The sequence below is a fragment of the Nannospalax galili genome, unplaced genomic scaffold (genome assembly GCF_000622305.1).
Source record: "Nannospalax galili isolate Female #2095 unplaced genomic scaffold, S.galili_v1.0 scaffold1684, whole genome shotgun sequence".
Taxonomy (NCBI): domain Eukaryota; kingdom Metazoa; phylum Chordata; class Mammalia; order Rodentia; family Spalacidae; genus Nannospalax; species Nannospalax galili.
In genome coordinates this window covers 137,070-159,784 of record NW_008351025.1, presented here as the reverse complement: position 1 = coordinate 159,784, position 22,715 = coordinate 137,070, and the positions used below count along the sequence as shown (strand labels likewise).

The 22,715-nt window shown below is 46.7% G+C and overlaps 1 protein-coding gene across 3 annotated transcripts in view; it reads left to right on the top strand.

The window, feature by feature from the left end:
• Tnrc6c (trinucleotide repeat containing adaptor 6C) overlaps positions 1 to 22,715 on the top strand; it is an 82,848-nt gene that overhangs the window by 19,563 nt on the left and 40,570 nt on the right. For all 3 annotated transcript variants that reach the window (XM_017801947.2, XM_029553533.1, XM_029553532.1), the window contains 2 exons: positions 2,337 to 2,663; positions 13,727 to 16,327. In XM_017801947.2, coding sequence (XP_017657436.2) covers positions 2,337 to 2,663; positions 13,727 to 16,327 — 2,928 coding nt within the window. The remainder of the gene's footprint in view (positions 1 to 2,336; positions 2,664 to 13,726; positions 16,328 to 22,715) is intronic.

The window sequence follows — 22,715 nt, the reverse complement described above, 5'->3', positions numbered from 1 at the left end:
ACATGGTTTCTAGTGATGAAACTCTATCTGATGAATCATCTTCTCAGCCCCTTTGGTCTTTTTAAAAGGTAGCATTATAGCTGGGCATGGTAGCACACGCTTTTAATCCCAGCACTTCGGGGGCAGAGACAGGTAGATCTCTGTGAGTTCAAGTCCAGCCTGGTCTACATAGTGAGTTCCAGGACAGCTGGGGCTACAGGGAGACCCTGTCTCAAAAAGACCAAAAAATAAAAATAAAGATAGCATTATAGCTGGGCGTGGTAGCACACACTTTAATCCCAGCACTTTGGGGGCAGAGACAGGCAGATCTCTGTGAGTTCAAGCCTAGCCTGGTCTACACAGTGGGTTCTGGGCCAGCTGGAGCTACAGGGAGACCCTGTCTCAAAAAGACCAAAAAAAAGTAGCATTTAGTAGAAGAGACCTGGGCTTGTGCTTAGAGACATGGCTTCTGGTCCTGACTCAGTAGTTTGTCATTGGCTCAGCGTTCTTTCTTTGTGGCTGGAGGACTAGAAAGGCAGAATCTCAAGAAGGCAAGAGTGACCCTCACTGGTGACCATAGGAGAGGCCTCTGGGCCTGAAGACTAGCTGTGAGAGCTAACATCAGAGTGTGGCACTGGACTCAGGCATCAGGAAATCAGTAACACCTTGAATAGCGTGCTCATGAGAAACCAGGAGTGGGAAGTGAGCAAGAAGACAGCCTGTACAGGAAGGGAACTCGAAGGGTTGGGGGCCAGAGAGAAGGGTGTGGAAGGAGTGTGCTTCCCTCCGTCCTCCAAGCAAGAGTGAGTGAATGCTGGTTTCTCTTTTGAAAGAATATTATCTGTCATTAAAGCAAAAAAAAAAAGTAAACATCTAAGACCTGATGTTTGGGTGTTTGTTTCAATGCATTGAAGATTCGGTGCACACAAAGGTGCCATCTTACATCTCCTTTCTCACACTACTGATCCCAAGACCCACCAGGATCACACATGCTAGTAGGAAAGGGAAAAAAGTCTCCATTTGTTTTGTGGTTTTTTTGTTTTGTTTTGTTTTTTGTCTTTTTGAGACAGGGTCTCCCTGTAGCCCCAGCTGGCCTGGAACTCATTATGTAGACGAGGCTGGCCTTGAACTCACAGAGATCCGCCTGCCTCTGCCTCCTGAGTGCTGGGATTAAAGGCGTGCGCCACCACGCCTGGCTTAAAACTCTTCATTTGTAAGCCACATTCCAGCATAAGTGATGCTAGCATTTGGAGAAGTGGTCTTACAATTTTAGTTTTAGACAAGAGTTAACAGATGTGGCACCCAAGAACAGTGTGTTGTGTTGTTGTAATGACAGAAACGCAGTTTTGTTTTTTTTTTAACCTGATGGCTTTTATTTCTTCTGTAGTTTATCATCTGGGGATGGGAGAGACTGAAGCAGGACAGTAAAGGCATTGGAAGCTCAGTAGAAGACCTTTGGATGGATTGTTGATGCGGAAACACATAGGATCGGCAGGGAGCCTGAAGGGCAGTGAGTCCTTACACTAAAGCAGTACCCAGCTTCATGGCTGTGCAGTGTCCTGAGAATGAGCCTTAGCAACCTGAATCGTTTCGTTGTGAGGAGAGGGTTCAGTGGCTTCGTCATGGATCAAAGACTTGATAGGCAAGGGTGACAGAAGACAGGCAAAGGACAACCTAAGGTCACTGACAATGCAGCAGTTACCTGGTAGACAGTAGAGTCCATGATGGGAGACAAAATTCAGGCCCACTAGCGTTGGTAATAGGAGAAAAAAACAAACTTCTTACAGACCCCCAGTGTTGTCTTAAAAATACTTGTAACCCAGAAGAATGTCCTTGTACATAAGGGATACACCTGGAATTAGCCTTCATTAAACCATAAAGGCAAAGACATTTCTAAATTAAGTGGAAAGAAACTCTCCTCCCAAATACTCAAATAACATGAAAAAAATGTGATGTTGTGGATAATGTTGAAGATGAAGGTGAGTCTGCACGTTGAGGCTCAGATCTTTGGCACCGGACACAGATTCCCTGTTGCATTGACATGCTTGTTAGTGTTGGTCAAGCAGGCGACCTGCATCTTATCACAGGTGTGTGGCAGAGCACGGTAGTGCTGCAGTTACTGTCCACACAAACGCAAACTTGGTGCTGCTCAGCTCTAGTTCACATAACCCAGAACGCTACTCATTATAAAATTCATTGTCATCAGAAGTCACACAGATGTATGGACACAAATTCATAGACACCTGAGGATAAATGCTGAATAAGAGCAGTGATTTGGGGGACTTTGTTTTGTTTTGTTTGGGTTTTAAGGAGATGTTACTAAAGCTTCAGGTTCTTTTTTCTTTGGGTCTTTTCAGTGCCAGAACTTACTAAGACCTGTTCAAGCCAGCCCCAACCTGCCGGTACCAGTGCCACTACTTCCACCAGCACTATCTCCAGCAACAGCAATGGCAAACGTGCATCTGCCTGTGGCCAGCAGCCAGCTGCATCCCGTTACCTGCCTCGAGAGGTGCCTCCACGCTTCCGCCAACAAGAACAGAAGCAGCTGTTAAAGAGAGGCCAGCCATTGCCCACAGGGACTCTGACCAGTGTGAGCCCAGCGCAAGGTGTGGGGCCTACAGGGGCAAGCCCTCCTCCCCTCCCTGGAGCTGGGGCACAGCAACATCCCAGCAAACTCCACCCAGGTAAAAATGTGGAGAGTGGGACTTTTGGTTCTCTTCAGTTCAAGGTATAGAATGCTGGACCTCATGCTTGACTACTGAGCTGCTCTCCCAACCTGAGACTTTCTTTTCATGTGAGAACCGTATTGCTAAGAAATAAAAGCAAGGAGCTGGAGAGGTGGCTCAGCGGTTAAGAGCAAGGACTGCTCTTACAGAGGACCCAGGTTCAATTCCCAGCACCCACATGGCAGCTAACAACTGTCCGTAACTCCAGTTCCAGGGGATCTGACGCCCTCTTCTGACCTCCTTGGGCACTGCACAACATGGGTGCACTTACACACATGCAGGCAATACACTCATACACATAAAATTTAAAAAAGAAAGGAAAGAAAGAAAAGCAGACATTTTGGTCTATGTTCTCTGTACTTGTATTTTAGAACAGACAGGCTAATTCATGTCAGGTGGTTCTGTAAGTTTGTATTCTTCTACCCTCTTTTTTTATAACCTCTATTTTAACATGGGAGGCAGAGGCAGACAGATCTCTGTGAGACTGAGGTCAGCCTGGTCTACATAGTGCATTCTAGGCCAGCAGGGGGTATAGGGAGACCCTGTCTCAAAACAAAATATCTATTTTATTTTTAAGAGAGAGAATTATCCCTAAGTGTCCTTTTTTGAGATGGTCTCACTACAGAGCCCTGGCTGCCCTAGAAATCACTATGTAGGCCAGGCTAGATTTGAACTCAGAGATCCTCCTGCCTCTGTCTCTGGGAGTGCTAGGATTAAAGGTGTTTGCCGAGTGATCTCTTTTAGTTTTAACTACGTGTGTGTATGTGTGACTGTGTAGGTATATGTACCATGAGTACAGGTGCCCACAGAGCCCAGAGGTATTGGATTCTCCTGGAGCTGGAGTTACAAGTAGTTGTAAGCTGCCCAGTGTGGCTGCTGGGAACTGAACTCGGGTCCTCTGTAAGAACAATACACTGTCTTAACCACAGAGCCATCTTTCCTCCCCCATCCTCGTTTAAAATATTTCTCATGTATCTGTAGGTGGCATTAACTACTGAGTTCAGTTTGTCTCCCACTAGAAGCTGAAGAACTATGTAAGTTGGTCCAGGTGACCCCACCCAGCAAGGCAGATGCTTTAGAACCATGCAGTGAAATTGTTCTTCCAGTGGCTAAGGTATCTCCTGCATGCACACATATTCTTCACAGGAATGAGCAGAGCAGGTTACCCAGACCCATGTACCCACACCCTTGACCAAGCCAGTCTTATCTCCCCTCATGCTGAGCCCTTGTGATATCCAGGGTTCCCCTCTGCCTGCATCTTGCAACTCCTTTGTCCGCCCTGAGATGGCTCCTGAGAGAGACCCTCAGTTACAAATTTGCTTTCCAGGGTCAACACCCCTTGTCCCATCTCTTGTCAGCTCCTCTTCCAGCTCTTTGACGTTTTAGTCTGTGCTTCTGGGAAATTTCTTTACTATTGTTTTAGGGAAGTTTGGGAAGACACCAAAGTGTTCATCTAACTGCCACATTTCTCTGATATTAGTTTTCTTTTTCAAATATTTTAACCTTCAATTTTTGCTGGTTCTAGAATGGATACCACACTTAGAGATGGTTTTAAAAATCAGGGTGTAGCCGGGCATGATGGCACACGCCTTTAATCCCAGCACTCAGGAGGCAGAGGCAGGTGGATCCCTTGTGAGTTCAAGGAGAGCCTGGTCTACATAATGAGTTCCAGGACAGCTGGGGCTACAGGGAGACCCTGTCTCAAAAAATCAGAGTGTATCAACTTGGTAACACTCTTGATAAGCATGCACCCATGCGTAGGGTGTGTTTTCTAAGCACCTCTCCCCTTAATGCTTGTGCTTAAATCTGTATTAAAACTTTTTATTGATAAACTCCAACTTTGCTTCAAAATTAAATAGATAAAATGTACTGAGAGCAGGGTGTGGTGGTATGTGCTTATGGTTCTCCTTACTCAATAAACTGAGGTGAGAGAATCTTTTGTATCCTAGAGTTTGAGGCTAGCCTAGGCAACACAGTGAGACCCTATTTCAGATAGATAGATAGATGATAGATAGATAGATAGATAGATAGATAGATAGATAGATAGATAGAGAGATAGAGAGATAGAGAGATAGAGAGATAGAGAGATAGACACATGGCTAGGGGCTTATCAAGTACTTGCGTGATCGCAAAGAACACGCATTGTGTGTGTGTGTGTGTGTGTGTGTGTGTGTGTGTAAATATACATATTCATACACGTGTATGTGTGATATCAGTCCTCACTTCATGGAGAAAAATATGTCCAAAAGTTGAACCAGTTTATAAAATAAATAGAAAATAAGAAATTGGCTCTCGACTACCCAACAAACCTCTTACTTTACACCATCTCTCTTCTCCCCAGCAGTGTCTGACAGTATCACCAGGTGGATCTTCCTGTCACCTCGAGTCAGCAATCCGCTCAGACACCACCTGCCTTGTTCCTAATGTGCAGACTCAGTCTTTCTGCCTTCTGCCCTAGCTGTGTCACAGAAATGCTTCTGTTAAAGTCCTTCTGTGCATGTGAAAGGCTGCCCATCCACTGTCTTCCTCTCCATTCATGAGTGTCTGAGCTTCCTATTGTATGACTGACACAGCAGAGTAGGAAAATCTCTCAAAACTGTGAGAGAAGCCCTAGAGGGACTGGTTATGCCACCAACTAGTACCTCACTTCCCCTCTGAAAAGACAGGCCTGAGTCTTCTATGACTTCTTTCCCTTGTCATGCCTAACGCAGAACTGGTCCACAGCGTAGGCATTGCTGGAGAATCATTGTGTTGTGGAGTCAGCATGTGGATTGTAGGTGAGCTCCCTTGTATGCACAGTGGTCAGAGACAGGCTGGCTTCTTTTAGACCACAGCCTCCCTGTTGCCTGGACCAAGTAACTCACTCCTGGTGCTTTCCACTCCTGCCTGGCAGGATTCTGCAGATGCTGTGTTGTCTTACACACAGGGCATCATGTTGCATGGAGCAGGTATTCAGCAGAGGCAGATGCAGTGTTAAGACCAGTGAGACTGGACTGTGTAACGGGCATACGACCCATCCTTAAAACAGTTATGATCCACAAAGTTTTTTAACCCTCAAAGTTTTTAATTGGCTACATTCTGAGGCAGTGCAATCGTGCTTTCCTGTCTCTGTAGCTTCTTCATAATATATTGTATTTTTGGAATTCTCTGCTCTTCCTAAAGCTGCATATCTATGAGCTTCTCTTTTCCATGGTACAAATTATTTACTGAAGTCAAATCAAGGTAAAAAGTCTTCTAGTACATTCCAGTATTCCAGGGGAATAACAAGTTTTCTGCTTGCACCAAAACTTGTTTTCCCACTGGGCACAGTGGCATACACACTCAGGAGGCCGACCTCTGTGAGACGAGGTCAGCCTGGTCTCCAGTAGTGAGTTCCAGGCCAGCTATGGCTACAGGGGGACCCTGTCTCAAAGAAAGGCACCCCCCCCCAAAAAAAATACCCTTATTTTCTCTTCTCCTTCCCCCTTTTGGTCAAATTTAAAATCTTGTTCTTGTTCCCCTGTTAGGCTAATAGCAGTCATACTGTTTATGTGTGCTTTCTGCTCTTTGCCGATCCCAGTGCTACACATGAATTCATTCCGTCCTTTCCACAGTCCAAAACCACCACAGGCATCTGTGAGCATGTCAGGAAGGACAGCTCTGCTCTGCCACTGGTGGAAATGTAAGTAGGCAGGCCCCTGTTGGAGGCCACGGCAGGATTTATCAGCATTCAGTTGCTCAGGTAAATGCCCTCACCCAGCTGCTACACGTGTGGGAATGTTCACAGCCTGCAGACAACACAGCTCCTTCCTACCATTCCCTGCTCAGTGGATGCCCTGTGCACAACAGCACAGAGTGACAGGCAGGTGAAGATGTGTCAGAGGCCATAGGAGGCAAAGGGGCAACCATGGCCTCTTTGGAGTGGTTGTGGCTTTGTGCCACATGATTCATGATGGTCAAGAGCAGCATGGGTGTGTTTACTTGCTTTTGCTGGTTTATTCTGTTGTTCTTTTTTTTTTTTAATTTATTGAGAATTTCATACATGCATATAAGGTGTTTTGATCAAATCCATGCCCACTCCCTCCCCTCCCATACCTCCCCATCACTTTTTTCTGATAACTTCATGTACTCTTTCTTCTTTTCTTTTTTTTTTTTTTTTTTTTTTTGTGTCTTTTTGAGACAGGGTCTCCCTGTAGCCCCAGCTGTCCTAGAACTCGATATGTAGACCAGGCTGGCCTTGAACTCACAGAGATCTGCCTGCCTCTGCCTCCCGAGTGCTGGGATTAAAGGCGTGCACCATGCCCCACTTAGTCATAAAAAGATTTTTTGGAGGGGGGATCTTTTTGAGACAGTGTCTCTCTGTAGCCCCAGCTGTCCTGGAACTCACTATGTAGACCAGGCTGGCCTCGAACTCACAGAGATCCACCTGACTCTACCTCCGGAGTGCTGGGATTAAAGGCGTGTGCCACTGTGCTCGGTGCTTCTTTTTTTTAATGGGGCTTTTGGCTACTCCAACATTCCCCCCTCTGAAGAGGTAACCCTAAAATCTTTTAAAGATTAGATACAAGCTCCCAAATACTTCAGATATTTTTGGCCTTTGGAATGGAGTATGTTGCTAACTAAGAGGCCCAAGGACATTGTGACTTTTAGCCAGGAAACTGGCTACTTTTCTTTGGAGTCATTTTACACTAACTGCCTAGCCAATTCCTACCTCCTATTCTTTTTTTTATTTTTTTATTTTTCTTTTTGAGACAGGGTCTCCCTGTAGTCCCAGCTGACCTGAACTCACTGTGTAGACCAGTCGGGCCTTGAACTCACAAAGATCCACCTGCCTGTGCCTCCCAAGTGCTGGGATTAAAGGCGTGTGCCACCATGCCCGGCTTCTACCTCCTATTCTAACACACCATCCCCTGAAGAGGTTACCCAACTTTTGAATAGGGAATCGGGACACAGACCACTCTGGCTGAATGCAGGGTGAGGCAATTGGGGTACCCCTTCAGTGGGTCTACCTAAAAGACTCCCAAATTGCATAACTTTTTTTTTGTAAAGGAGCAGTAAAGGCAAGAGTAATTTAGCATTACAAATTCTACACAGGGAACTAGAAAAAAGTCAGAACAGGGCAATCTTCAAATGTTCCTATGAGAGTCCATTGGAATTTCTTGACAAAGGCTTCCAAAAGCATCCCTCTGTTGGGTTCCTCCTCATTTTCCTTTTGTCTGCCAAGGCTGGACTCGAGAGCGATGGACTCGGGATTTGCTTTCAGGTATTTTGATAGCTGTTGGAATGGTTAGAATCAGTGTCAGTTATCTCTCGGCTTCTAGATAGGGGGAGAAAACAAATTTATCCATTTTAGAACAGTAGCAGGTTGGCACTACAGTATTACAGACCAAGATTTGAAGTCTTACATCTTAGCAGCACTTTCTGATTAGGAACAAAATCATCAATGAGAAATAATTGTCTAGGTAACTTTTTATATGAACTTAAGTCTAATGTCTGGGAAGTGTAATCCCTTGAACTCTTAAAGAAATATACTTGATGACTTTACTCTTTGGTTATACTTTCCTTTTGGGTGTTTAAAACTGTAGTTTACCAAAATAAATCAATTTATTTTTACACTCAAGGTCATTTGAGGATCTGTTCCTCAGGGGTCACAGGGTCTTGGGAGGATTTGTTTTTGCTGTTGTTTTTATTTGCAATTCGGGGAATGGAATCCATGGCCTCCATGCATACTAAGTAAACACTCTACCATGCCTAGACATACCTGGGCCTAGGCAGCCTGCAGCTGAAAACCAGTTGCATGCTTGCTAGGCCATAGGTCCTCAGAGAACAGTAATGTATTTTTTTTTGTTTTTTGAGACAGGGTCTTCCTGTAGCCCCAGCTGGCCTGGAACTCACTATGTACATCAGGCTGGCCACTGCCTCCTGAGTGCTGGGATGAAAAGCGTGTGCCACCACGCCTGGCTCCCTCCCTCCCTCCCTCCCTTCCTTCCTTCCATCTGTCCGTCTTTCTGTCCTTCCATCCTTTGCTTTGAGGCAGGGTCTCCCTGTAGCCCCAGCTGACCTGGAACTCTCTATGTGGACCAGGCTGTCCTCAGTCTCACAGAGATCTGCCTGCCTCTGGCTCCCAAGTGCTAGGTGTGGTGGTGGTGCCTCAATTCAGATAGAACCTCTGGGTAACTTTACTCATGGAAATTGGGCTCTCAAGCAAGCATCCCCGGGGCTAGAGAGATGATGGCTCAGTGGCTAAGAGCACTTACTGCTCTTGCAGAGGACTTGAGTTAGGTGCCCAGCACCCACGTGGCTGCTAATAATGGTCTGTAACTGCAGCTTCAGGGGATCTGGTGCCCTCTTCTTGTCTCCACGGGCACTATATGCACATGGTACACTTAAATACATGTAGGCAAAAAACTCATACACATAAAATAAATATACATAAAAATATTTTTTAAAAAAAAAGCATACCCATGGCAGCCAAGTGACAGGAACTTAGAAATGTCCCCGAAGGGTTCAGGAAGCGACTGGGGGCAGCCCAGACTGCAGCCAGAGCCTGAGCAGTGGATGTGGAGAAGACAGGCCTTAGAGACAGAGGAACCAGAGCACAAACCCTGACCTGTTCCAGATAAGCTCTTTGGGGAACTTACTTTTTCCCAGGTGTGACCAGAGGTGAAAAGGCCTCCCCAACCCTTGGCTGGGTGCTCTTTGTATAGAATGCTGTTAGCAAATGAGGCATCAGCTTTCCCAGAAAATAACTCAGGGAAACTTGAAGTTCTAAATGTATTGATAGGGAGGGGAGCTTACTTAACCAACTGGGAGAAAGCCTGCCCTGGTTAGATGAGTGTGCACATAGGAAGTTACCTAGTGATACATTTCTAAAGAACTACAGTCTGAGTTATGGGCATGGTGATACATGCCTTTGATCCCAGCACTTGGATCTCTGTGAGTTCAAAGCCAGCCTGGTCTACGTAGCAAGTTCCAGGCCAGCAGGGGCTACAGGGAGACCCTGTCTCAAAAAGACCAAAAAAAAACAAAAAAACAAAAAAACTACACTCTGCATACCCTTGTTTTGCAAGTGTACAGGATCGTTCTAGTTTGAAGCAGTTTAGAGCTTTTATCTTTTTAAGAATTATTAATTTTATGTGTTTGAGTGTTTTGCCTGTGTATGTGTAAATTTACCAGTGTATGCAATGCCCACAGAGGCCAGAAGAGGGAACTGAAGCTATGAATGGTTGCCAGCCACCATGTAGGTGCTGGGAACCAAACCCAAGTCTTCTGCAAGAGCAGCCAGTGTTCCAACTGCTGAGCCATCTCTCCAGCTTCAAGTTTTTATCTTTTTTTAAAAAAAAGAAAGAAAGAAAAAGGAGGAAAATGACTTTATTTTCCTTCTACCTTTAGGCGGAGCAATGTATTGTGTGTTTGTGTCTCCTTTGCACATTTATAAACAGAAGCTCTGGTTAATGTGTGGCAGTATGTGCTTCTTAGATCTTCTTTAGATAGAAGCAGGAAAGTAATTAAGAAGTTGGACTCGTGCCAGTTTGCATATGGGACTCATTTAGAATATTGCAGCTAGTGCTGGTATGCGGAGCGTTCAGGGTTGTGGAGGAGAGAGGAGGAGCGCAAAACAAAGGCCGCCTGGGGAAACAGCGGTTTATCTGCGTGCGGCCAATAGGCAATATGTCATTATTCTTTTCCACTGGCTTTCAAAACAGAAAGAAAAGTACCTGTGGTGCTGCTAACTGTCACTGGGTCCTGAAGTGAGAATGTTCGTGACAACTGAGAGAATTGAAAGAGGAAGGAAGATCGGTTTAGTGTCAGCTACAATTAGGTCATCAAAGCTTTAAGATCCCGTCTGTGGACACCTTCACCCCTGCTAGAAGGGAACAGATAGGCCACCTAGGGTGGCAAAGGCATCTCCACGTCCTGCCAGGCTGGCACAGTTAGCGCCGGCTGGTGGCCTGGGCCAAGCTGTCTGGGAGTGAGCTGGCAGCTGTACAGGAGGCGGCCGACATGTTGCAGCCAGAGCCCAGATGCCAGAGGCCACTCTGCAAAAGGTGGCAGTTCCTGGGAGATGGGCTGCACCGTCCACAGGTATTTCCTCAACACACACACACACAGAGCCCCGAGCTGCTGCTTCTCCTCAGCTAGCATGTGGCATGACGTTCCAGCCTGTAACAGTTAGCTACAGTTCAGACTAGAGAAAATGGCGTTGTGGAGAGAGCAGCTCAGGAGGCAAGCGAAGCCATGTCCGTGGCACCTCCCACCTTACTGCCTGGAGTTCCAGGCAGCCACACCCTCCTAGCTCCCTTTCCTTACTGTTTGTTAATCTTACTGACCTTGAGAAACAGTGTCTTTTGAAGAGAAACACAAGGCAACAGCTTATTCTTTTGCACACTATTGTTTGTAGAAAATCTTTGCTCTTGTCTGTCTCAGTAATTCCTTGAGCTTATAGCAGCTGACAGATGAGCTGTGTGGGATTCTGTCAAGCTATGGAATTTGGAGCTCCAAATACTTTGTCTCTAAGATTTTTACATACAGTAAATGCAGTGGAGGCGGAGGATCTCGAGCTGAAAACAGTTGTCACATTCACGCTGCCCCAGGAAACCGAGCAGCAAGGAGTCTGTGTTCTCAGTAAGCTTTAGGGAGCGCATGGTCAGTTATTAGAGCCACTGCAGGCCGGCCATCTTACAGTGTGAGATTTGCTTTGCTGTAGCCTCACTGAGAAGGCCGCTGGAGATGAAGATAAAGGCATCTACAGTTTGTCAGTGAGCACCAGTTAAAGCACTCAGTCCACACTTCCCTACCAGATTAATTTAAGAGCTCGTTGAAACTTTGCTTAATGTAGCTTTCGGAAACTCTTTATTAACTAATTTGCCTAGAAAAATTTATCTTTATATGATATCATTTGGATATTTAAAAAGAGAAAAGCTTTTCTCTGTGCTGGTTTTTTTTTTTTAAACTTTTAAAAAAATTTTTTATTATTTTTATTTTATGTGTATACGTGTATTGCCTGCATGTAGGTAAGTGTACCCATGTTGTGCAATGCCCTCGGAGGTCAAAAGAGGCTGTCAGATCCCCTAGGACTAGAGTTACAGATGGTTGTTAGCTGCCATGTGGGTGCTGGGATTCAAACCCCGGTCTTCTGCAAGAACAACCAGTGTTCTTTAACTGCTGAGCCATCTCCAGCCCCCTGTGCTGTGATTTAATCGGTTTTGATTTAATCACTTAAGACAGTTATGTTAGATTTTTGCAGAGATAACTATTTATAGAAGATGTACAGCATTTAAACAGAAGAAGAAAAGAGACTCTCACACTGCACCTGACCTTCATCTTTCTTTTTAAGGGGCAGTATATTGATAATAACTCACGGTGGGCGGCAAGAGACTCTTGCTTTGAAGTGTGTGTTTTGGTTCCTCACTACTTTGGTGGCCCAGACTTTTTCGAGTCACGTTACCTCTCTCAGCTTGTCTTCCCTGGGTGCAGAATAGATACTGTTTGTTCGTGAGATGGCCTTAAGCTGGTGTGTGGGACGTCCGAGTGCTCTGAGGTGTGTGATGTCTTAAAGACTAAAAGATTCTTACTTGTCAATCATCTTAGCACTGCCTCATGTCAGAGATGTAGGTTTTAGCCTTAAAAGTCCCTGTGCTGTATAGGACAACCTAGAATACCTGGAAGAGAATTTGGTCTTCATTCATTCTTCGGTGGTGGTGATGGTGTGGGGGGTTTTATGGTAATGGTGATGATGATGGGGTTGTGGTGGTGGTGGTAATGGTATGTGATGGTGTGAATGGCAGTGATGGTCATAATAATGAGGGGAGAGACCTTCAGGGCCTTCTGGGTCATGAACAGAGTTGTTCATATTAAGTCCCTCAGAGTTCCCTCCAGGACTTTTAACGGTGTCTTACAGGAGAAAGAAGGTACTGTAAATAGGTAGACCCAACTCTTTCCAAAGCAGCTCTAGGTTTAAGTTTTTCATATGGTACACAAGATAGTTCGGTTGGTTGGTTGTTTTGAAATACAGCCTCAAAATGTTGTCCAGGCAAACCTTAAGCCAGTGATCCCAGCTTAGCCTCCCAGGTAGCTGGGACTATAGGCCTGCAGAGCACCATACGCAGAACCAGCTTTTAATTTTTTTATGTTTAAGCTATGTGCTTAAGAAATAGTAGATAGGACATAGTTGAGTCCACTTTAAAACTTCTTTGAAAGACAAAAAGGGCCAGGCATAGTAGCATATGCCTTTAATCCCAACACTTAGGAGGCAGAGGCAGGCGGATTCTTGTGAGCCCAAAGCTAGTCTGGGAACTACATGGTGAGTTCCAGGCCAGCCAGGGATATATAGTAAGATCTTGTCCTGAAAAAACAAGAAGAAGAAGAATGGGGCAGGAAAGACGGCTCAGCAGTTAGGAGCACTGGCTGCTCTTGCAGAGGACTTGGGTTCAATTCCCAGCACCCACATATAATGGCTAGCAACCATTTGTAACTCCAGTTCAGGGGAATCTCCACAGTATTACATAACATAGGTGCACTTATATACACGCAGGGATAGCACTCATATACAAAAAATAATAATAAATAAATAAAAAGAAAAAATTAAACAAGATAGAAGGAAAATGAGGAAAAATGGAAGCAGAGCACTGTCTGTGTCTTATGCCTGTCTGCTCTGTGTGGGAAATTCTTGAGACTAGAGGCCAGGGATGGCTTATCTCTGTCGTCTTGGCAGGCCTGTCAGATAGCAACTTGCCTGTGTGTGTTCACTGGGTGTGAATGTCTGAGGGCAGTTTGACACAAGGACACTGGTCGGAAGTCACACAAAGCAGCAAAGTATAGAACTCCAGACAATTGAAGACAAGCTTGTTTTTAAAAGGTTTACCACCAGGTATGATGGGACTTGATCCCAGCACTTTGAGGGATCTCTCTGTGATTGAGGCCAGCCTGGTCTGCGTAGTGAGTTCCAGGAGATAAAGAGCTTCTCCCCGTGTCTAGTTCTCAGCTGATTGATTGGCATATGGAAGGAAAATCTAATTTTATATGTGTTTCATCTTTTTCAGACCTTGGTCACAGTGGATTGGCAGATCATTATGAAAATTCCCACTGGGGACAGCAGCCCTCTTACAGAAGCGAAGCCAACTGCAGCTGGGATAAAGTGATAACAGACAGGACCGACCAGGAGGCGTGGCCATCCATCCCAGGAACAGAGACTGAATCTGCCTCAGAATGTCCTACAGACACTGACTCTGCCTCCAACTGTGGCTCAGAGAACAGTAGCATGGCTACAGGGAGCATTCAGGGCAGCTTCCCAGGACACAGCAAGAAGACAAATGGCAATAACAGCACCAACGGCACGCTCGCCCAAAGCCCTTCTAGTCAGAGTGCCCTTGGGGCAGGGGGAGCCAACGGGAACGGAAGCGTGGCCAGGGTGTGGGGTGTAGCCACAGGCTCCAGCTCTGGCCTGGCTCACTGCTCTGTTGGTGGTGGGGATGGAAAAATGGACAGTATGATTGGAGATGGGAGAAATCAGAATTGCTGGGGTGCTTCCAACTCCAATGCGGGCATTAATCTTAACCTTAACCCTAATGCCAACCCGGCTGCCTGGCCTGTCCTTGGGCATGAAGGAACTGTGGCAACAGGCAACCCTTCCAGTATCTGCAGTCCAGTCAGTGCCATAGGTCAAAATATGGGCAGCCAGAACGGGAACCCCGCGGGCACCCTAGGTGCTTGGGGAAACTTGCTGCCCCAAGAGAGCACAGAACCACAGACGTCCACTTCTCAGAATGTGTCTTTCAGCGTACAACCTCAGAACCTTAACACTGATGGACCAAATAACACTAACCCCATGAACTCTTCACCAAACCCTATCAATGCAATGCAGACAAATGGACTGCCAAACTGGGGCATGGCTGTCGGTATGGGGGCCATCATCCCACCCCACCTGCAAGGCCTTCCTGGTGCTAATGGATCATCAGTCTCTCAAGGCGGTGGGAATGGTGGGGAAGGAGTGGGCAACTCTGTGTGGGGACTGTCCCCCGGTAACCCTGCCACAGGAAGTAACAATTCTGGGTTCAATCAGGGGAATGGAGACACTGTGAACTCAGCATTAAGTGCTAAACAGAATGGATCCAGCAGTGCTGTGCAAAAGGAAGGGAATGGAGGGAGCGCCTGGGACTCAGGGCCCCCCACAGGCCCTGGCATTCTGGCCTGGGGAAGGGGCAGTAGCAACAGTAGTGTTGGTAATATTCATTCAGGAGCTTGGGGCCACCCCAGCCGAAGCTCTTCCAATGGTGTGAATGGGGAGTGGGGGAAGCCTCCAAACCAGCATTCCAGTAGCCACATCAGTGGGAAAGGATCGACAGGGTGGGACAGCCCCAATGTTACCAGCCAGACTCCTGCCTTGCAGCCTAGCGGTGAACATATGAACTCGTGGGCCAAAGCTGCATCTTCTGGAGCTACAGCAAGTGAAGGAAGCAATGATGGGTCTGGCAGTCACAATGAAGGAGGCACTGGGAGGGAAGGAACAGGAGAGGGTCGGAGGCGAGACAAAGGGGTTCTAGACCAAGGGCACATCCAGTTGCCAAGGAATGATCTTGACCCAAGAGTTCTGTCTAATACTGGTTGGGGACAGACTCCTGTAAAGCAGAACACTGCCTGGGAATTTGAAGAGTCCCCTAGGTCTGAAAGGAAAAATGACAATGGGACAGAGGCCTGGGGTTGTGCAGCTACTCAGCCTTCAAACTCAGGGGGGAAGAGCGATGGGTCCATCATGAACAGTACAAATACCTCTTCAGTATCGGGGTGGGTCAGCTCACCACCTCCCGCTGTGCCAGCAAACACAAGCTGGGGAGACAGCAACAGCAAAGCACCAAGTGGCCCAGGGGTTTGGGGGGACTCAATAAGCTCTACTGCTGTTAACAGTGCTGCTGCCGCCAAAAGTGGCCATGCTTGGAGTGGGACCGTAAATCAAGAGGACAAATCACCCACCTGGGGTGAGCCTCAAAAACCCAAATCCCAAAACTGGGGAGATGGTCAAAGAGCAAACCCAGCCTGGAGCACAGGAGCAGGAGACTGGGCAGATTCGTCCTCTGTCCTTGGACATCTAGGGGATGGGAAGAAAAATGGATCTGGATGGGATGCTGACAGTAATAGATCAGGGTCTGGTTGGAGTGATGCCGCAAGATCTGGGACCAGCGGCTGGGGCAGTGGCACAAACACAAAGGTGAATCCAGGTACAAACTGGGGGGAATCTCTCAAGTCTGGTTCCCAGCAGAACTGGGCTCACAAGCCCCAAGACAACAATGTGAGTAACTGGGGAGGAGCTGCTTCTGTTAAGCAGACAGGGACAGGGTGGCTCGGGGGGCCAGTGCCAGTCAAGCAGAAGGACAGCAGCGAGGCGACTGGCTGGGAGGAGCCCTCCCCACCATCCATCCGGCGCAAAATGGAGATTGATGATGGTACCTCAGCTTGGGGGGACCCAAGCACCTACAACAATAAAACTGTAAACATGTGGGACAGAAACAATCCGGTCATCCAGAGCAGTACCACAACCCCTGCCACCCCCACGACCCCCACTTCGAGCAGCACCACACACCGGGCTGAGACGCCACCTTCACACCAGGCAGGCACTCAGCTGAATCGGTCACCACTGCTCGGGCCAGGTACGCTGGGGCTCTCGGTTCTTACCACTCAATGGTGTGTGCAGCGTGTCTGTGCATGAGTCCTCTGATGTCCTTTCATCACAGATGACTCTGAAATTAGCCAAGTGCACTTGGGCCTCATAGTATAGACAGCTGTCACCCAAAGGAAACAAAGGAAGCAGGATCCTCAAGTAGCGTTCTTTCCGTGGAGAAGTGCCGCGTGCTCTCAGTACAAGGGTTTCCAGCCAGTTGGTCTTTTTTTGTTCTAACAACTGCAGACTAATTGATTTTGAAGTTGTGTATTGCTGTGCTGTACTCTTTGCTTGTCTGAGTTTCTTATCCATTATGGAGCTCTTGCGTAGTTTTTTGTTGTTGTTTTTGGGGGGGTGTTGTTTTGTTTTTTGTCTTTTTGAGATGGTCTCCCTGTGGCCCCAGCTGACCTGGAATTCACTATGTAGTCCAGGCTGGCCTTGATCTTACAGAGATCCACTTGCTTCTGTTTCCTGAGTGCTGGGATTAAAAGCATGCACCACTACACCCAGCCCAGTTGACATCCTTTTTTACATATTTTTATGTTTTTTTACAAAAAATATTTTTTTATCGGTATGCATGTATTGCCTACATGTAGGTAAGTACACCCGTTTTGTGCAATGCCTGCGGAGGACAAAAGAGGCTGTCAGATCCCCTGGAACTGGCAGTTGTTAGCTGCCATGTGGGTGCTAGGATTCGAACCCAGGTCTTCTGCAAGAACAGTCGGTGTTCTTAATTGCTGAGCAGTCTCTCCAGCTCTATTTTTACGTTTTATATGCATAAGTATATTGCCTGCTTATATATAAGTGCACCCGTGTTGTGTGGTGCCCATGGAGGTCAAAAGAGGGTATCAGATCCTCTAGAACTAGAGTTACAGATGGTTGCTAGCCACCATGTGGGTGCTGGGAACTGAACCTGGGTCATCTACAAGAGAAGATAGTGTTCTTAATTGCTGAGCCGAGAAGATAGTGTTCTTAATTGCTGAGCCGTCTTTCCAGCCCCAGTTGACATCTTTTTAGTAGGAGCAATTTTGATGTCTTTTTTCATTGTGGTTTCATTCCTCTGAGTACGTTCTGATGCTACTTCTGTCTTCCTGGCTCAATACCATTTCAGAGGTTCTGTACAATTCACTTACTGGCCTTTGCTCAGTTTTTGAAGCTTTACCTAACTGACTTTAGTCACTACTTCCCCCGTCAGTTGTGCACTTTTAAGTACAAGCTTGTTCTCCCCTTGTACTGTGCAAATAGTCTAAGGCTACGCCATGCATATACCCAACACCTCAGTGACAGTGCTACCAGCACTGTAACAAGATCTGGGAAGAAAGAACTGTATTCTCTAAAGGGCGGCACCCAGGACAGTAGTTTGCATTCGTTTACAGGATGTCTTTATTTATTATTGGATAAATTAGTGGCTTACCACCCTGGCTTTTCTTCGAAGTGCCCTGAAGCTTGATGGGGTAAAGGCTGTCAGACCAGGAGAGTGATTGAATGGGTCTGGAGTGAAAGCAGTTCACTGGTAGTTTTAAAGTTCCACTCTAAAATAAATCTAAAATGTGAGAGTCATCACAGAAATCATATTCCATTTCAGTTTGAAAGACAAATCCCAAAATCAGACTAAGACTTGTGTTTGGAGTTCCTGCTTTGTGCAACGGGAAAAATTGCTTAGATGATCTGACCAGAGCCTCAGGGAACTTGAGTTGAGAGCTCAAGATTAGCCATGGACAGCACAGATACAGAGTACGAGAGGCCTCTGCAGAACCAGCAGTAGCCCCACATTGCTCAGTAGAATGTTGTCCGAGGTGCAGAGTACTGTGCTCCAGACATCCCAGGACTGTACGCCTAGAAGTGAGCCATGTCACACACCGTTCTTAAACTGAGCTTAAAATCCGGCAGCTTTCTTTGTAAGGCTGACCAAGCTGACACTTCTTGAAACCATGCTTCTCTGGATCCCAAGTGTAGAGAGCCTTGTTCCTGGTTGTCTGTCCACTCAGAGCCGCTAGCTCGAGAGCTTTACAACCTGTTTCTGTGGTCAGCATCTTAGCTGTGTCTTCCCGTTTTGTGTTCTATTTTTTGTTTTGTTTTTTTTGCGAATGTGGAATTGTGTGTGCGTGCGTGTTTACATGTGCAGACATGTGTGTGCAGGTAGGTATGCTCATTCTGCATGTGCTTGTAGAGGCCAGAGGTTGATGTTAGATGTTTTCCTCTATCACAATCAGGGTGGAATGTGATAGAGGAAAACATCTAACATCAACCTCTGGCCTCTACAATTCAGCTGGTCCAACAGGGCAGCAGGGATCTTGTCTCCATCTCCTGAGCACTGGAATTACAGGGAGGCCCACACGCTAGTCCTCATGCTTGCATGGTGAGCACTGATCACTGATCCCACCTCCCCTGAGTTGTATAAACATACCATAGAAGTGAGAGTAGGAGCCCACTCTAGAGCTCCCCACTGAGGCTTCTTACAGGGCATCTTGGGCATCTTGAGCCCAGCCTGCAACTGAGTGTCACTTCATTCAACCTTGATAATTCCAGAAACTTGGAGAGGGTGTTAGAGTGCGTGCTGACTGCCGGTTGAGGGTCTCAGGTAAGATGTTGGTTTAGGAAGCCTTAGGATGGCCCAGCAGATAAAAGTGCTTATTGACAAGCCTTGCCATTAGTTCGATCCCTGAGACCTGTATAGTGCGAAGAACCAACTCCCACAAGTTGGTGACCTACACACACATACTCCATTGCCCTACCCATGTACAAATAAGTAAATAAAGGTAATTTTTTTTAAAGAATGTTGGCTTAAAACACTGTCCTAGCCAGTCAGATCACTTAGCAGACCTGAGTGGAGAGTCACTGGCATCGTGCAACCCAGAAATGGAGCACTTATAAGCAGAGCTTGGAAGACTGACTTTAGAAGTGGTCATTCTAACCGAAAGGAAGACTAGATCAGTAGAAAGCCTTGCTAGAGAAGAGGCAGGGTAGAGATTGAAGGAGAGCTTGAACTGTGGACGGGGAACAGAAAAAAAGTGTTTCAAAGTTGGGGCGAGGGATTTCCTAAGCCCCATTAGGAGGCACAAGATTCAGATGACATAGAAAAGGGTGACACCAAAAAATGTATTTGAAAGATCAGGTCTCAGCATAGGACTGGCTGAAGGTCCGGGTGTAGGAGAGGATTTGTGAGCACATGGTTAAGGTCAGCAGGGAAAGAGAGAACACTTGCTTCACACCTCAAGGCCCTGGGTTCAATCCCCAGCTATAGACAAGCAGAGAAGTTAGGGTAGGAGAACTTGGAGCACATTAAAAGCCAGTAGAGGCTGGGCATGGTGACACAGGCCTTTAATCCCAGCAGAGGCAGCAGCAGGTAGATCTCTGTGAGATCGAGCTCAGCCTGGTCTACATAGTGAGTTTTAGGCCAGCTGGGGCTACAGGGGGACCCTGTCTCAAAAAGACCAAAACAAAGTCAATAGAGGGCCAGGGAGATGGCATAGCTATTAAAGGCTCAGACTCACAACCAAAAAGACAAGCCCAGTGGAAAGGAATGCAGAGAAAAATGGGGAAAGGGGCCTTGATCCACCTTGTAGAGCAGGTAAAGGGCAAGTGCCCAGGCAGGCAACTCTGGACAAGGACTCCAGTGCTAGCCCTTAGTGGAGAGGGAGTTGAGCAGCGGGGATGTCTGTAAAGAACAGAACAGATTGCCAGCCTGGCTGGCCAAAGTGTTGTTTGGCCTTGTTGGGTCCAGGGCCCACACACAGTAGGTAAAAGATTGTCCTGTGGGACCTACTCTGGGATAAGCTGTGCTGGAGTCACCACAGGGAACAGAACCACCAGGCCTCTGCCCTATGATTCTTGCAGACAAGTGAAGGAAGCAAACTGTAGGTGAGTTCTAAGTTTGTTTAACATGAGGGAGGGTGACAGGAGAGCTGAGGAGGCTGTGCCATGGTTAAGTATGAGGACTGGGTGTTGGGCAGCAGCTGGGATGAAAGAAGTGTGTCCGTCTGCCCTCATGTGTCACTGTCCTGCAGTCTGTCCTGGTGCACCTCCTACGCTGTACAGTCCACGTTACCTTCTGAGACTACCTGCCACACTGAATGCTGTCTCTGCACTAATGGCCCAAATCAAACAGGCTGTATCCAGACCACAGATGTGCTGTGTTGATACATATTTTTTATGAGTCAGCATTTTTAGTGAAAATGCCAGAGTTCTGTCTTTTGTTTTTTAAGAAACCTGGAAGGTGCGACCCATTGGATTCATGTGGTGGCAGTCCACTAGAGTGGCTTCCCTTAAAGAGATTTGTGTTCCTGTTTGCACACTTGCAGTAGCCCAGAGGGCCCTACCTAGTACATGCTTTTACGCACTGGCCACTGGTCCTCAAACATTTGTGTTGGTCCTCTATCCATTGGATCCATTACATCACTTATGCTTCCTGTTTTCAACTGATACATGGGCTGTAATCCCAGCTCTCGGGAAACAGAAACAGGAGGATCAGCGGAAGTTTGAGGTAGCTGGGGCTGCCAGCACTGTATGCAAGACCCTGATTTGGGGTGGTGGGGCAGTAGACATAGTGTAGTATAAGACATTAGTGCAGGACCTGCAACTACAGGGCCTGTATGTGGCACTGGAGCCAGGATAATCCTGACCTGCCAGTCCTTGTGATCATTTGCACAGGTAATCTGTGCATTATCTCATTTTACAGAGACCCAGGCTAGGGGGTTGCATGGCTTACCATAGTGCCTATGTAGGGAGGAGTTGGTGACGCCTTGCCGTGTAACACCATGACAGCTACAGAGGTGAGAACCTCGTGGCTCTTGTTTGCACCTTTTCCCTATTGATAAATCATCCTTAAAATATTTTTGACTGGTTTTTAATACACAAAAAAGTGAGCCTTACTGTAACAAAGGCAATCTTGTTCAGTTAGAATGGCCAGTGTTTCTCTATCCTGTGAAGGTTATAACGGTTTTTATATGTGTGGGCATGTTTGGGTGCACGTGTGCATGCAGGTGCACTATAAGTGTGTGTGAAGGGCTGAAGAACAACCTCAGGTGTCCTCTTCAGGATCACCTAGGAGAGACAAGGTCTCTCATTGGCCTGGAGCTCACCAGTTAGACTAGATTGGCTGGCCAGCAAGCCCCAGGGATCCTCCTGTCTCCATAGCACTGGGGGTGGCAAGAGCCCCATCCACGTGCACCTGATCACCAAATATAAAAGCCAAAAACGGACGTGGACTTCTTCCAAACACAGCAGCTGCTTCTGAGCCCTGTCTCCCCTCCAGCTTTTGGAACTGCATAGTCTTAGTAGTTGTGGCAATATCATAGATGCTGTTGTAAATTCAGTCACTGTTTTCCCTTGCGGTCAGTCCGTATGTAGAACCTGCCGAGTTTGCTGTGTTGTTCAGCAGGTCGTAGGTCACTTACAAGGCTGTCTTACTCTATCAGTTGCTTTCTACAATGGGAGACAAAGTGGCAGCATTGACTGTGTCCTCCCTGCCTCACACCCCTGTGATGTTGAAGTGTTGCACGAGAAGCAAGCCATCTGTGACAATGGAAGCAAAAGTCATGACTCAAAGTTGAAGTCATGAAAGCCTACATCTTTGCAGGTTTGGTTGGTGAAGTAACAGGGTTTCACACCAGTTCCTGTCACAGCAGTAGCAGCATGCAGGTGTGTCATCTATGCAGGGCAGTGGTGACTGACAGTCACAGCAGCTCCCAAGCTGTGCCAGCCAGTGGTGAGACAGGTTTTCACGAATCTACTGAAATCCTCATTCCGCACAAAATTCGAGTGCCTGACGCATTTTTGCTGTTGATGAACTTGGTACTTTGTAGATCTTCTGTAGTTTTGCTGTTGACCTATACTAGGTTTCTATAATTTCCATTTATGTCAGAGTTTGGATTTTTAAGTTGCTTTTTAAATTGTTAGTCATTACCAGTAAAGATACTAATCTCTCCTATCTTACAAAATATGCCTTCTCCATTAACATAATTTGAGTGTGTTCAGTTTTTTTTAATATTTTATTATTTTTATTTTATGCGTATACGTGTGTTGCCTGCATGTAGGTAAGTGCACCCGTGTCATGCAATGCCCGTGGAGGACAGAAGAGGCTGTCAGATCCCCTGGGACTGGAGTTATGGACAGTTGTTAGCTGCCATATGGGTTCTGGGATTTGAACCCGGGTCCTCTGCAAGGACAACAAGTGTTCTTAACCGCTGAGCCATCTCTCCAGCCCTGAATGTGTTTAGTTTTATAGGAGTAAATGATATAAGATGATTTTTTTGTCCTATTCTTACATTGTTACTAATTTTCTGGGAGTCTAAGGAAAACTCATTATCCTACTGGGAAATGCAGTGTAGCTTAAATTATTGGGTGTTTGGACCTAGCTCAACCCTACTCTGGAGTTA